Source organism: Onychostoma macrolepis, chromosome 14 (assembly GCF_012432095.1).
Source record: "Onychostoma macrolepis isolate SWU-2019 chromosome 14, ASM1243209v1, whole genome shotgun sequence".
NCBI classification, from domain to species: domain Eukaryota; kingdom Metazoa; phylum Chordata; class Actinopteri; order Cypriniformes; family Cyprinidae; genus Onychostoma; species Onychostoma macrolepis.
In genome coordinates, this window is record NC_081168.1 from 28,501,299 (window position 1) to 28,516,661 (window position 15,363).

A 15,363-nucleotide genomic window follows, 5' to 3' on the forward strand; every position below is an offset into this window, starting at 1 on the left:
ACAAATGGTAAGTAAACATGGGTTAGCCCACACATAATCAACACAAATGTAGTTATTACGTATTAAAGATGCAGGAGTCTTCCTTGCTTCTTCACCTTACATCTTTTACAATAATTGACCATATAACCTAAAATATAATAGTAGCTACATACTACAAGAATGAATGAGGTTTGTTGAGATGCTATTACTTTTCATATTAATATATATATTTTTCATAGTACAATAATGAGGCTGTTTTTTGCTACAGTATTTTTACTGTAATCATTTACCACTAACAAAATATAAATTAAAATGACAAAAAGAATGTACACTCTCTGAAAGAGATCGCTTGATCAGTGTAATTTACATTAGTAACAACCTATGTATCTCAACAGCAGCTCTTGTCTCAACGAATGTATTCTATAATTTGAGTAAAAAAAAAAAAGTATTAATAGAAGAATAAGCATCATTGCATACGAGTGTACAAGGACCAAATCAATGAATGAAATCATTTTAAAACGGAATATTTTTTTTTTCTATGAACTTGTGTGACGTATATATCACGTTGGGCGTGCCTACCGCGCGTGCGTTGCTCTGTCACTGCGTGCGCCAGTGCTGGAGCTAATCTACAGTGTGCTGGGGCAAAACTGCTGTCGAGGTTGATCACTTTTATAATGTTTTGCTGAAGCCGGTGGCATATTTGTAGTCTTAAATCCAACACCCAGAATCAGAAGAAGCAAGCATGCTGCGCGTCTGTTGGAAAGGGGCTCACGCAGCAGCGCGGGTGAGTTTTATTCTGCTAACAGATCGGTCGGTCATTCAGTGACCCACAGCCAGGCCCGACGTTTCTTACGCGTATCGTAAAATTACGGATTATAATAGGCTCTGTAGTGTCTGTTTAATTAACCGATGATTATGTTCAGCTAAACTTCTTAATAGTGTCTTTTGTTGAGGTTTGTTATTTGCAGTTTAAGTGGTACTCCACGATAGAACGCTGCTTTACGTCAACGACGTAACGTGCGATCGAAAGAGGCGGTCCCAGTGTGATTGGCAGATTCCTCGAACCAATCATATTTCACAGTTAAGAGAGTGACGCCTCCCTCCACTAATAAAAACCCGGCATGTACGCTTGCGTAAACATGGGCGGGCTGTGTATGATTCATTTTTTCTGTCACCCGGATAACCCACCTAGCTAACAGTTGTCTGAAAATCTTTCATTTTAATGTATTCACCTTTATTTATATTTAATGATATTTTACTGAAATCTTGCTCATGCAAAGCATTTGATCAAAGAGCTACACCCCGTACACACCGTGAACTGTTTATTGGTTTTGTTCAATGGAAGGACGTGACCTTGCCGGTGAAAAGTTCAGAAAGTTTCCTCACACAAACGCTGCCTTCATGTCTACTGTGGTGCTTTTATGCAAATGAGTCTTATGAATTATCGATGCTATGTATAACAGCTGCTAAAATTTAAACCGTCTTATTATTGGCACTGAAGAAGCAAACTAATGTTTAGGGTCGGTCATTCATTCGTTATTGTTTATTGTGTTTTACTGGATGCTTGATCCACAGTGATGATAATCATGTTTTGAGAAAAAAATATTTTTTTTGGTTTTTAAAGTCACAAAAAGAGCTACAATGGAAACCTGTTTTCACTGAACAGCATTTACATCTGAAATGAATGGCTGTTTATTATTGATTGATGTAAAACAGTGGTTGTGGTCAGTGTAAAAAGAAAGTATTACTTTTAATACTGTAGCTTGTGATGCAGTATATTTTGCTGTAGTGCATGTGAAATTATGATTTGTTTGTTTGTTTCTCTGAAGCAATGTGTGTGTGGGAAAGTGAAGGCCCATCCGTTGCAGCACTGCCGCAGATACACCACGGCTGGAGACTCTGGGTACGACATCAAACTGTGAATTTAACCTTAAACACACAAGCTTGCAATGATATTGCTGATTTGTTTATTTTCAAATTTGAGTGTTTTTGCATTATTTTGTTTTACCACATAATGCATTAGACATCTTTAAATGAATGTTAGGTTGACCTTGGTCTGGTGTGTGTGGAAGAAAGGGAAAAAAACCCCTGTCAAATCACACTCGACTGCATCTTAAATTTGATCTTTTTGTTCTGCAGATCTGCTGCTGGGAAAATAGTGGCAGCTAGTCTTTTAACGGTTGGTGGTGGTCTTGGCGGTACAATCCTTTATGCCAAATGGGATCCCAAGTTTCGGGCAAATATAGAGAAGAGCGTTCCGTACTCAGATCAACTGTTTGAGATGGCACTTGGGCCGCCCCCTCCTCCGCTCATCCCTTTACAGAAGAAACCAGTAAGTTTCACTTTCACTTTTACTTTGTCTGCCTTTGATTCTTAGACCAGATTCATCTATGCAGCTGTCTGTGCTTCTGTTGTACAGATGTATGCCTTTAATGATGTTAAGTAATTTAAGATTTTTTTTTTTTTTATAGGGAAAGATCGAACCCCTGCAAATCTCTTCATTGTCAGAAGCATCTAAGGAGTCCAAGCAGCCTAAAGTTAAAGCCAAGAAGTCCGATCCAGCACCTGTTGTAGAGGAAGCTCCGGCACCAACCCCACAGACACTCAAAGGTGAGTGAGACTCTCAAACTTCTTCACATGCAGACACTATCAGGTTTCAGATGTGCAACCGCTACACTTCACAGTTGCGGACACATAAGCGAAATTTCATTTGTTAAAAAAAAAAAAAGATCCATTGTCTGTTGTCAATAGTGTAGTGATGTTTGAAGCACAGCTTACACAGAAATTTTGCTGAACGACAGAAATTGTGACTGCACCTCAAAGCTCACAGATCTGTACATGATCATTAAAATTAAAAAACAACTTCATGAAATGTACTACTGACCTTCATAAAAATTTAGTAAGTAAAAGTTTAAGGGACTGGTGTTGTCACAAGGCAGACACATTTAATCAAGAATTTTAATTTTTCCAAGAACACACGTGATCCTAACCTTGTCTGGATGCCATTGTATTAGAACTAAAAGTTTTATGGAAGTAGTGTTACCACTTTACATGGATTAAGGCCTGTTCACACCAGAATGAAACTGAACACACTCAGGAACTTGATAATGCAAATTTTACTCGCTTTAATGCACTGATATAGGATTATAATAAATTGTAGCATTTTGCCAGTAATTGAGGTATATTATTAGCAATAATATTTCAGATGTTGTAATAAAATGTTCTGTATCTGTATAGTAAAAAATGTTCAACACATTTCATGTGATTTTTTTTTTTTTTTATTTTTTTTTTTTTTTTTTTTTCATGTGATCGCTTGTTTTTGTTCCTCTTGTTTGGTTTTATTATTATTGTTTTATATGATTATGTTGAAGACTTGATTGTCAGCTACGTTTACAGCTTTCTACCTGTCTGGACACATGCAAAACCTAACATTTAAACATTTGTAAAAAAAACAACAACAACATCCTAATGCATTGGTTAAATTAAAAGTGGTGTTTGGTGGTCCACTAATACAGGTTTTTCATCATCATAATAATAATATAATAATACCAGAGTCTAAATATTAATACATAATAATTAGTCTTTGACATGTAGGTCGGTTTGACATTTGTCGGTAGATTTTCAGAACCAACATATCTCTTAAGCATCCGACTAGTCGTGTTTATCAGCCACTGCTGAGTATTTAAAAATAATTAACTATCAGTCTGGCCCATATATCTGTCTGTCATAAGTCTGAGTCACATAAATATTTGCTCTTGGTGTGGATCAGTCTTTGTCCTAAATTAAAAAAACTGTACTACCTCCTAAGTCACATACTGTAGTTACTACATTTAAAGATGAATGAACTATGTGACAGTTAAAAAGGATCAGTATAGTTTGAATGTGTGTAATATGAATGAAATCTGGACTTACTTTAGTACATCTGCCATGTTATTGTCATATGACATACCAGCATCAGTTGCATTGATACACTGCCATTCGTGACTCCTCTCCCATGGCCCGATGGGATGGTAAAGTGATCTCACCGTAAGTGGTAGGTCATCTGGGTGCTTTTTACTTGCTGTAAATTCAGACATACTGCTCAGTTCATATACCAGCTGATTCATTTTTCACCTACTATATAGTAGGGAAGTATGAATATTCTGAAACCGAATGCATAATTTCACAGTTGAAGCAGATACACAACCATCAGTTATGTCATATATGCAAATGATCAAAGGATCTCAGGCAATACTAGTTAATTTACTGTAAGTTATGTTACTTTTGATCACTGATGCACTGAGGCTGATCTGTGATCTATATTTCTCATGGAGTCCTACTGTTGTTGCAGAAGCCTCAGCAGAGGCAGCTCATATTATTTCGGCTATCAGCGATGTGCCGTCTGTGCCCGCTCCGGGTACAAGTGACGAAAGCCCACCTGGCCACACGGCGGCAGGTCAGGATCATTCACTCTGCCTTCTGCTTCTAACAACTGATCCGGAGCCTGTTTGTCTTCATCGCATCAGTTGTTGTGCAGATGGCATCCGTGTCTCTTCCTCTCTGCATGCTCTCAAACTTCACACCCTCTGGTTCCCTGTTCATCCTTCTGCACAGTTCTGTCATGTGACCCACGCTAACAAGTTCTGTTCATTGTGTGTTTGTTGAGTTCTTCACTAACACAATGTTACTAATCAGTGTTCTTTTCCAGTAACTAACAAATGCGTATCCTCATTTGTAATGATCTGTGCCAAATATGCTAGATTGCTAGTCTGATGAGAACCAATCATCTGAAAATGAACAAATATATCAGGACAAGTTTGGCTTGTCAAAACTGATTCAGATCATTGATCATTGACCACTAAGTTTAGTTTCTTTTTTTTACGGATTCACTAAAAAAGACCTGATCAGTCGATCATTTGTTCACAGATGATGTTGTTTACGTTGTGCATGCAACCAGCGAAGGCAGTGCACTACAAAGGCATATTTATCGTTTCACATCGCCCAGTGTTTATTTTGGTTCAGACGGCAAACTCACAGCTCAAGTAAAATATAATATTATTTCCCATGGCGCTGGAATAGCTCAGTGTGTTTGTGTGTGTGTGTGTAGTTGAAGAGAGCAAGGATCATCATGAGCCTGCACTGAAGGAGAGGCCGGCGGAGGAAGTGTCAGCTCGACTGGCTCAGCAGGATAAAGCTGAGCAGGATGCTTTAGCAGGTGGGTGGCCACACAATCTGCACATGAACCAGTTAGTAAAGAAGTTAGAACCGCTCTACAGGTTTATTAGTTGCCTTATCCTAATTAGGCTCTCGCTCTTTTCCCCAATAAGTTCCTGTCTCATTTTTAGTGCCTAAAAACATGTATTTGTATATACTGTGAGTGTTTGTGTGTCTCAGCTCTAACTGCTGGACTGGAGGAAAGTCTGGGCAGCTCCGCTAAGATCACCCTGCAGGCCATCGGAGCCCAGGAGGCTGCGCTGACAGCCATCGCTGCACATACAAACAAACTCAAAGAAGCCATGGACTCACAGGTGAACACACACACACACATAGTCATTTGAACCTGCACTCTGCTGATGAGTTAAATCAGGTGTATTAGATAAGAGAGACATCCAAAATATGCAGTGGTGGCGGGCTTCAGGTTTGGGATACACTGCTGTAGCAATGTGCTAAAACACCTTCGTACCAGCAACCACCAAGAATGCTCTAGCAATGGCATGGTGACCTCTGACATTTTGGGGGGGCAGGTGCTCAAGTAAAAAAAAAAAGGCACCACCTCTTATAATTACTTATCCATTATAAAGTTACATTCAGTTGAACATATTTTAATTACTTAGACTAGGCTGTTACCGATCAAATGAAATCATTATCAACAAAATCCATCTTACCATTTGTGACCCTGGACAACAAAACCAGTCTTAAAGGGGTGGTTTACTGCTTTTTTTCTTTGATTGATTGTGTTTATGGGGTGCAATATAACATGTCTTCGTGTTTCGTTTGTCGTTGTTCGTTGTTCGTTGCGTTTCGAGTCAAATGTAAATAATGGTGTCAATATTGCCATATCAGTTTGAGCCAGAATCAGACCCAGAAAGCGGTAATGAAGAGAGTCAAGCAGAACTTCCGCAAGCAGCAAGCACGGCTCTTACAAAACGTTTCTGAATGGAAGTTTGCTGTTGTGATTACATATCATTTTTTGAAGTTCGTACACGTTTGTCTTATACACACAAAATAGCATTGAACTAACTATAATCGAAAATCAAAAATGATTTTTTCGATTTGAAAAAATTTGATTTTTTCAAATCGAAAAATTACGTCATAAAGTATACATGGAAAATACATTTACAAAATTAGTACATAATTACAAATTCGGGTTCAAAATGTTTGTACGTGTTTGTCATAGACACACGAAATAGCATTTAACTAACTGGCTACTAAAGCCAGCGTTGGCATTTGTTTACGACCTTGATAAAACTAAAACATTACGTCTGAAATTATACATGCAAATACATTTAAAATTATTAAATCTTACTTACAGGTTGTGGCCCAACAACTGCTGCCTCTGGTTTTAAAGTTGGAACTGCTCCATGTTTTAGTAATAGTTTCTGTGTGAATCCGGCATTGAACTCGGAACTCTCTTGATTCTGGAAGCTGTCTTCCGTAAAATGCGCAGCACAGAGAGCAATTAGGATTGTAATTGTCAGGAACATAATCAAACATAAATTTTAACCATTGTTGACGAACTACAGTATCCGTAGGAAGCCCGAACACAGAAGACCTGACAGCTGAGTGAAAATAACACCGTTTCGACGGCATGGCTACAACTCTCCAATAAATAGAATAAATAATCTTTCTATTGATGTATGGTTTGTTAGGATAGGACAATATTTTGCTGAGATACAACTATTTGAAAATCTGGAATCTGAGGGTGCAAAAAAATCAAAATATTGATGAAGTTCTTAGCAATGCATATTACTATTCAAAAATTAAGTTTTGATACATTTACGGTAAGAAATTTACTAAATATCTTCATGGAACATGATCTTTACTTAATATCCTAATAATTTTTGGCATAAAAGAAAAATCATTGATTTTGACACATACAATGTATTTTTGGCTATTGCTACAAATATACCCCAGCGACTTAAGACTGGTTTTGTGGTCCAGGGTCACATTTATCAAATCATTTTACACTGCAATTACAGTTGCATAAGTAATTTTTTGAAATTGATTTAAATATAACATTTTGAATATAGAAATATGAAATGCTATATAAAACTATTATTTATGAAACTTAAACTGACAGCAGATGGCGGGAAGGCTTAATGTGAATCACAGAATCATTCATTCAACTGGTTCATTTATATCAGCTGATTCATTCAAGGAAAAAACACCACTCTGTGTTGCTGAGAAACACAACTGTTCTGCTTTGTTTGGAACTATTTATTTGGTGAATCTAAGCAAAAACAGTTAATATAATTAATTTGTTTATTGAACATTGTATACAATGAATGTTGAATTTACAATCATGTTGATATTCAGGAAAATGGCACTCTTGCTTGTGTGATATTGCTCAAGTGTATTATGTTATAAACATAAAAACAAAAACTCCTAAAAGGGGCAATTTATATCTTGATTGAGGAATAGAGGTAATTTTATTATTTTGGCTGACATTTCTGACCTTGCACAACGATATTTTATGTCAACTCCAGACTAGCTTGCTTGATAAGTTTAATGGAGAGCTGTTGCCTAAGTTAGGCTGGCTGTATTTAGATGTTTTAATAATGGTTTAAATCCACAGCATTGACGAACTGTGCCAAAGTTAAGGGCAAACTGTTAATGAGCCATCACCAATGATGACTGGTCAGGGAGGCATGGATGAAAGAAGTGCAGGTGCTCGAGCACCTCTTGCGGTCTGTCTGTGCGCGTGTCTGAACATTATATAGCAAATGACTGAATTGAGATTTCAGCTTTTATGCACTGATTTTCTGCTGCTTGTGACATTGTCATGTGTTTGTGTTCAGACTCCTCCAGATGAGAAGTCCACTCAGTGGAAAGCACTGAATGAAGCTCTGAGTGACAGGGCCAGAGCCATGGAAGAGGCTGAAGAAGCCCTGATCAAAGCCAAGTGAGACCTCCTCCTGACAGATCTTAAATTACAGTTTCAATACACATTTCAACCAGTGTCCATTAGACTAGTTTGAGGTCTGTAAGATTTTAAAGAAGTCTCTTATGCTCACCAGTGCTGCATTTATTTGATCAAAACACAATATAAATAGTGATATATTGTTAAACATTATTACAATTTTAAATAACTTTTCTATTTGAATATATTTTATAATGTAATTGATTTCTGTGATGCAAAGCCAATTTTTTGCATCATTACTCCAGTCTTCAGTGTCACATGATCCTCCAGAAGTCGTTTTAAAATGCTGAATTGGTGCCTAAGAAACATTTCTTATTGATAGCAGCTTTGAAAACTATGTATTTTTGTGAAAACTCATTTTTTTCATGATTCCTTTATAAACAGAAGGTTCAAATTAAGAGCATTAATTTCAGCTAAAAAATCTTTTGTAACATTATAAATTTATTTACTGTCACTTTTGATCCATTTAATGCGTGCTTGATTTAATAAAAGTATGAATTTAATTTGGATAAAATCTTACTGACCCCTAACTATGTTTTTTCCAGTTCTCAACTGTCCATTTCTACTGTCGAATGGAATAAACTGTCATAACGCTCAGCCCTACACAGAGAGGTGCTTAATTGTACCGTTTTGTTGATTTTTGTTTTGTGTGTATTTAGAGGAGAGCTTGAAAAATTACGTGGCGTGATCAACAGTGCAAAGCAATCCAAGATTGACACAGCGAGACCCCAAATCCTGGCCGCTGAGGAGAACTTGCACAGCATGATTGTGGATCTGGACAAAGTAGTAACCAAGGTAAGTATCTTAATCTGACTATGTTAATGTGCTTTGGTGGAACCCAGTACATTTAAATGAGAATTGAGCCTGTAATCTATTTAGTTTACACTCCCAGAGACTTTGGCGACACATCACCGTTGTCCCATCTGGAGTCTGTAACTCACACCTGGGTATTGTCTGTCTCTTCTGCAGGTGCAGACGGCACAGACAGAGGCGAAGATCGTGTCTCAGTACAGTGAACTGGTGAATGAAGCCAAAGCTCAGTTCCAGCAGGAGCTCGCCAACATCACACCTGAGATCCAGGCCAACTGGAAGGGACTCTGTAAGATCTCACATACTCTCCAGACTGCATGTTTATCATTGATCTCATGTTTTATGACTACTGGGTTTTTTCCTCCCTCGAGTGTTTGTCAGATTTAACTAGTTAAAATCTGGTGTATTTTTAGTAGGACTGTCAGAGTTAATGCATACAAATTACATGCTTAAAACATTTATTGAGCACAGAGAGCTGATGTTTCTCAGTAAATGGAGAAAGTCAATTAGTGAAAATGTACTTATAAATTAAACCCAGTAGGGAGGGTTAACAAAATAATTTATTAGTGAAATGGCATCATTCATAAACATCTTACAATTATAAAATCCAATAATTGTGCACATTTTGTTTTCTTTACTTAAAAAAGGAACTGAATATGCTAACTGCCAACAAAAATGATTAAATTAATTGTGATATAAAGTTTTAATCGACTTGCATTACTACTTTGTTTGCACATTTATTTCAATGTAGCACAATAAAAATAGAATCTATTCTTTAGAGTTCTGATGAATTTTTCAACCTGTCTTTAGATTTGCATTTCTATTTGCTTTTATTTAACTGTATAAACCATGTGTTTTAATATATCAAAGCAGTTATTATTATGACAACATTAAAAAGTCACATATAAAATGCCATTGCCTTAGATAACGATATATTAAAGCAAGTGAAATTAATTTTAATGAAAGATAGCATAAGCACACTTCTAGCAAAAGATTTGACTCAAATTTCACACAAATACTAACAAAATGTAAAAAATACCGGCATTGTCAGGTTTAAAATTCAGACCAACCTAATTATACAGGGCTTCCTCAAGACCAAATGATTCAGGTACCCCACCTACTAGTCGTTTTTTAATCTTATCATTTTCTAGTTTCCACCTATTAAAATAATAATAAGCTGCTGCAGTCATTATGTGCGTCACAGTGATGTCTACTCCTGTCATTCTTCCTGTAATGCTGCTCTCTGCTCTTTCTCAGCGGGAAAGCTGAGCGCAGATGATCTGAACTCTCTGATCGCTCACGCCCACCGGCGCATCGACCAGCTGAACCGTGAGCTGGCGGAGCAGCGGGTGAGGGAGCAGATCCACATCGAGGCGGCTCTGGAGCAGCAGAAGCTGGAGGATCAGAAAGCACTGGAGAAAGCTGTGGCTTCTGCCTTGGAGCACAGACGAGAGGACATGAGACTCGAGCAGGAGAAGAAGGTGTGTGTGATTCAGCACTGTTGTGCTACTCTCACTTGCCCTGTTAAAGCTTACATTTTTTTTAGACCATGAATATGTATTTTTATGCAAACCTACGAATGACTTTGTGATAGACTTTTGTATTCCACCGTTTTCTAGTGATTATGAATTTATGCCTGTCTTGGAGGTTCGTAATTATATAACCATATAATTTCCATCTCTCTTTGCTGATTTTATTTCTGAAGAACACTTACAATTTTATTTAAGAGTGTGTGTGTGTGTGTATATATATATATATATATATATATATATATATATATATATATATATATATATATATATATATATATATATATATATCAATTTATAAAAAATTATAGTTTTTAATTATAGTTTTTTATGATTTTGTATGACAGTAGGTTTAAATAGAATATCACTATGTTAGTTTTCTCAAGCCAACATAATTATAAACGTAATCCTAAATATAAAAATAAATTTCCTAAAAAGTTAATTGCACATTGCGCTGTGATGTTGAGAGCTTTCTCTGTGTGTGTGTGTGTGTGTCAGGCTCAGGAGGTGCGTGAGGTGATGGAGGCTGAGATGAGGACACAGCTGCGTCGTCAGGCCGCTGCACACACAGATCACCTGCGGGACGTGCTGAAGGTTCAGGAGCAGGAGCTGCGCGAGGAGGCCCAGGAGGTGCCAACACTGCCTCTTTACATGCAAACAACTACATAGAATTGAACAGTTAAAGGACTTGTTAACTTGTTAAAAAAAGATGGTGCTATCTATTTGACTGACCAGTTTGGTGCTGGTTGTGGTACAGAAAGTAAAAATGATGCACCAAAATTTTGCAAACAGGAATACATTTTCTGTTTCAGCCAAAACCATTTTGGAGAGCCGAAGTCATTGACAGAAAACGTTAATTTAATTAGCGCCTCTCTGCATTTTACTAAATATATGCACTATTTTACATATTACTTATATTTTTGACTTAAACTGTTATCTTTAATAATCTTTGTATTGAATAAAGCTGTCTTGGAAACAAGTGTTTGTTACAGCTAGCATTTAAATATAAAAATAAATTTTAACAACAAATTGGAGTAGAAACAATTATTATATAATTACAAATTGATACAAAAACTGCCTTATGTGCAATTTATAAGTTTATATACAACTTAAGATTTTTATTTGAGTGTATGATTGTTAAATACATTTGATTAATTAATTATTAAAATTTATTTTGGTGTTGGTTAGAATGAATTTTGGTGCTCTTTTATTGCCTAACACTAGTGCTGTCTGTCTGTCAAGATTGAAAAAAGATTATAAAGTATATCTAAATGGATTATTTTCTTTCTTTTGTAGATTCTGAGCAGTAAGATGATGGAGCAAGAAACTCATTACCGTAGACTAACTCAAGAACAGCTGGACACCTTCACTTTGGACATGAACGCAGCTTACGCCCGTCTAAAGGGCATCGAAGACGCCATAGACAGTAAGCGTCAAACTACTTAAACTCTGCCAATAGTGTTAAAACATTCAACAGAAATGAAAAAGAAGGATCTTGCGCTTGGTTCCATTCACATGTAATACATTTTCAAGTCAATAACAGAATCCATCAAAGAGCAAAAAAACTTGATTCTTGAAATTCGTTTGCTATGTATCCAAATAAAAGGATTACATGCCGACATACTAGTAGTCTTCTCTTATTCTTATAAAGTGCTCAGTGCATATTAAAATCAACAGACGTTTCGGTCACGCAGGACCTTCCTCAGTGTTCACATACTACTGAAACAGTTCATTTTTCTATTCAGTTCCTCACATGTCAACATACGTATATCTAATCAATTCAATTAATGAATCAGTGACAGACCAATTACTTCATTGTCAATTTACAAATATATCCAGAGGAGATACAGAGAAATACAGAATAAAAAAAATATACAAAAAATGTCAAAGTCTCCATACAATCCATCATAATATAATTGACTGACATATGAAAAAAAGAGGGAATACATTATAAAAAAACTAAATCTTCATTCAAGCCATTTGGTTGTACAGTGTTAAGACGACAAATCCATTTACTTTCAGTTTGTAATAATTTCCGTTCCAAATTCGTATGATGTTACATTTAACAGAGGCAGTCTTAAATCCTCAGTTTGACCTTTGATTGATTGTTTAATATTAAATGTTTGCCATGTCTCCAGGTCACGTGATTGCTGAGGAAGAGGCCCGTAAGGCTCACCAGTTGTGGCTTTCTGTAGAGGCTCTAAACTACACGCTCAAGTCTGCAGGAGCCGATTCCCCCACCGAGCCTCTAGAGGGTGCTGTGCGAGCCATCAAAGAGAACTGTGCAGAAAACGAGTTCGCTCAGGCCTTGGCCACCGCTATTCCCGAAGAGTCTCTCAGCCGAGGAATCTACAGTGAAGCTTCCCTTCGCGCATGTTTCTACGACATCCGTCGACTCGCACGACGCGTGGCACTTATCGACGAGACCCGCAACAGCCTGTACCAGTACTTCCTGTCCTACCTGCAATCCATCCTCTTGCTTGAAAGGGAGCAAGTAGCTCCTCCTGCTAAACTAGCACCTGAAGATCTCGACACGTTCAAGCTGCTCGCCTACGCCACTTACAGCATTGAGCGCGGCGACCTGGAACTAGCCGCTAAGTTTGTCAACCAACTTCGCGGCGAGTCACAGCGCGTGGCGCAGGACTGGCTTAAGGAAGCCCGACTCACCTTAGAAACAAAGCAGGTGATTAGCCTGCTATCGGCATATGCTAATGCTGTAGGCTTGGGCACCACACAGGCCCCTTAGCACCCACTCTGTCAAGATTATGTAAATTATGAGGAGTGTTACTTGCCCGCTATTAACAGAACCTTCTGCTCCTCTGTTTAATTTATAAATAGGTTGTGTGCTAGCCAAAATTTGTTTTTCTTATCTGTCCAAAGCACTTTTGCAGGAAGTCTTTGCCCTTAAAACAATTCTTAAGTGGCCTACCATCCAGAACGACCAGTAGTTGGTATGTGGGAAACACTCGGCAGTGGCACTCCTCAGTGTATATGGCGCACGTCTCACTGGTTAGCATTTAATGTGCATTTAGCAGGTTGAAGGGCCTCGTGGTCAGCAGTGTGACGCTAAACCTGTTCGCTATTTCAGAGTTCACATGTAATGCTTCAGTTATATTTACTGGTTGTTTATTAACCCAAACTGTTGAGAATAATCAGTCCTCTCATTCAGTATTGGAGATCAATAAATCATGGTTGTTGACAATAATGGCATTTGTTATTTGCATGACTGCATTGTTGTAAAAAGGGTCACATCTGGTTTAGTAGGGGTTCATTTTAATTTACTTATTTATTTTTTGGACCCAGATTCATAACAGTTTGAGTGGCACATTTTAGTGTAGATTGTTGTGAATTGGTCACAATGTAATGAAGACTTTGAACAAAGATGCTGTTGAAAGATGGAGATGCTATATTGGATCTAACAGCAAACCTGTAATGCACAGGTAAGCAGATGTTACTCATTACACAAACCTTGTGTACTCCTGGAAGCTGCAGAAAGGCAGCCAATCAAATGGAGAAGGCACTTTTCAGTTTTGTATGCGATGTACATTAGGCAGTAAATATAAAAGAGCTGTAGGTGGTCTGTGTGTGTTACTGTCATCGTTCGACTGCTGCAACGACAATAGCACAGAACACCAACAAGTTCTTAAAATAACGCACAAGTAAATATTTCACATTTATTCTACTTTTCTCAATACATATCATTTTAAAGCATCTTTTCCAAAAAAAACTAAACAATTATGAGTAATCTGTTTTCAGAGGTGTAATGTCTAAATGGCAAAAATGTACGGTTCTAAGATTATATAAATAATGCAGTTAATGTCATGTATTTTTGCCTTTTGGCAAAGTGCATCTCAGGAACCGCACTCCAGTAGTTTGTGTCTTATTTCTCAGACAGGTCCTTGATCTTGGATGGGTGAGGTGTGGCTGGGGTGCCTCAGGGCTCAGTTCTTAGACCGCTTCTCTTCCCTGTCTACATGGCATCACTAGGTTTTGTCATTCAGAAACATGGCTTTTCATATCACTGCTATGCTGATGAGACTCAACTCTACCTCTCAATCCATCCTGATAATCCGACGATAGCTGCTCACATCTCAGCTTGTCTGACATTTCTTGCTGGACGAAAGTCCATCACCTTCAACTCAACCTTGCCAAGACAGAACTGCTTATGGTTTCAGTAAACCCATTGTTTCATCACAATTTCACCATCCAGCTAGGCGCATCAACCATGACACCTTTAACAAGTTGAAAAGAACACACGTCACACCTCTGTTCATCAATTTGCCATGGGTACCAATAGTGGCTCGCATAAAATTCAAGGCATTAATGTTTGCCTACAAAACCACCACTGGCTCTGCACCCCTTTACCTAAATTCACCACTTCAGACTCGTGTGCCCTCTAGAAGCTTGCGTTCTGCAAGTGAACGGCACTTTATTTTGCCAATCCAAAGAGGCACAAAATCACTTTTACATTAAATGTCCCCTCCTGGTGGAATGACCTCGAACTCAATCTGAGCAGCAGAGTCCTTCAAGAAACAGCTAAAAACACATCTCTTCCATCTTTATTTGACCCTCTAACACTTGCTCTATTTCTATTCTAACTGCTTGTTTTCTTAAAAAAAGAAAGAGCCTCTGACACTAGCATTCTCTATTTTTCTATTCTATCTACTTATTTTAATTTTTTTATTTATTATTAAAAAATTACCCTTTAACTCTAGTGTTCCCTATTCTTTTTCTATTTTATTTACTTATTTTCTTTTTATTATATATATTTAAAATAAAACCTTGCTACATGTACTGTGTTAGGCACACCAAGATTTATCACAGCACTTGCATATTATTGCTCTTTCGTTGGTTTTGATTGCTTCTATTGTCATCACTTGTAAGTTGCTTTGAATAAAAGTAATAAATGTAAATGTTAAAAGGGCC

General features: G+C 37.4%; 1 protein-coding gene across 2 annotated transcripts; it reads left to right on the forward strand.

The window, feature by feature from the left end:
* The first annotated feature begins 567 nt into the window (after positions 1–567).
* immt (inner membrane protein, mitochondrial (mitofilin)) lies at positions 568–13,642 on the forward strand. Of its 2 annotated transcripts, XM_058797864.1 has the most exons (14): positions 568–763; positions 1,809–1,882; positions 2,119–2,311; positions 2,451–2,589; positions 4,310–4,414; positions 5,066–5,173; positions 5,353–5,486; positions 7,977–8,080; positions 8,758–8,893; positions 9,068–9,197; positions 10,166–10,389; positions 10,936–11,067; positions 11,734–11,863; positions 12,576–13,642. In XM_058797864.1, exons 1-14 carry the CDS (start codon positions 722–724, stop codon positions 13,181–13,183), a joined length of 2,259 nt encoding a protein of 752 aa, XP_058653847.1. In that variant the 5' UTR covers positions 568–721; the 3' UTR covers positions 13,184–13,642. The 2 variants fall into 2 exon arrangements, with proteins under 2 accessions (XP_058653847.1, XP_058653848.1); XM_058797865.1 differs by lacking the exon at positions 4,310–4,414.
* Positions 13,643–15,363: the final 1,721 nt, after the last annotated feature.

Coding starts and splice junctions, on each gene's coding strand:
- immt (XM_058797864.1), top strand. CDS start 722: ATGCTGCGCGTCTGTTGGAAAGGGGCTCACGCAGCAGCGCGG. Junction 2,312..2,450: donor TCCCTTTACAGAAGAAACCA/GTAAGTTTCACT, acceptor TTTTTTTTATAG/GGAAAGATCGAACCCCTGCA. Junction 5,174..5,352: donor TGAGCAGGATGCTTTAGCAG/GTGGGTGGCCAC, acceptor TGTGTGTCTCAG/CTCTAACTGCTGGACTGGAG.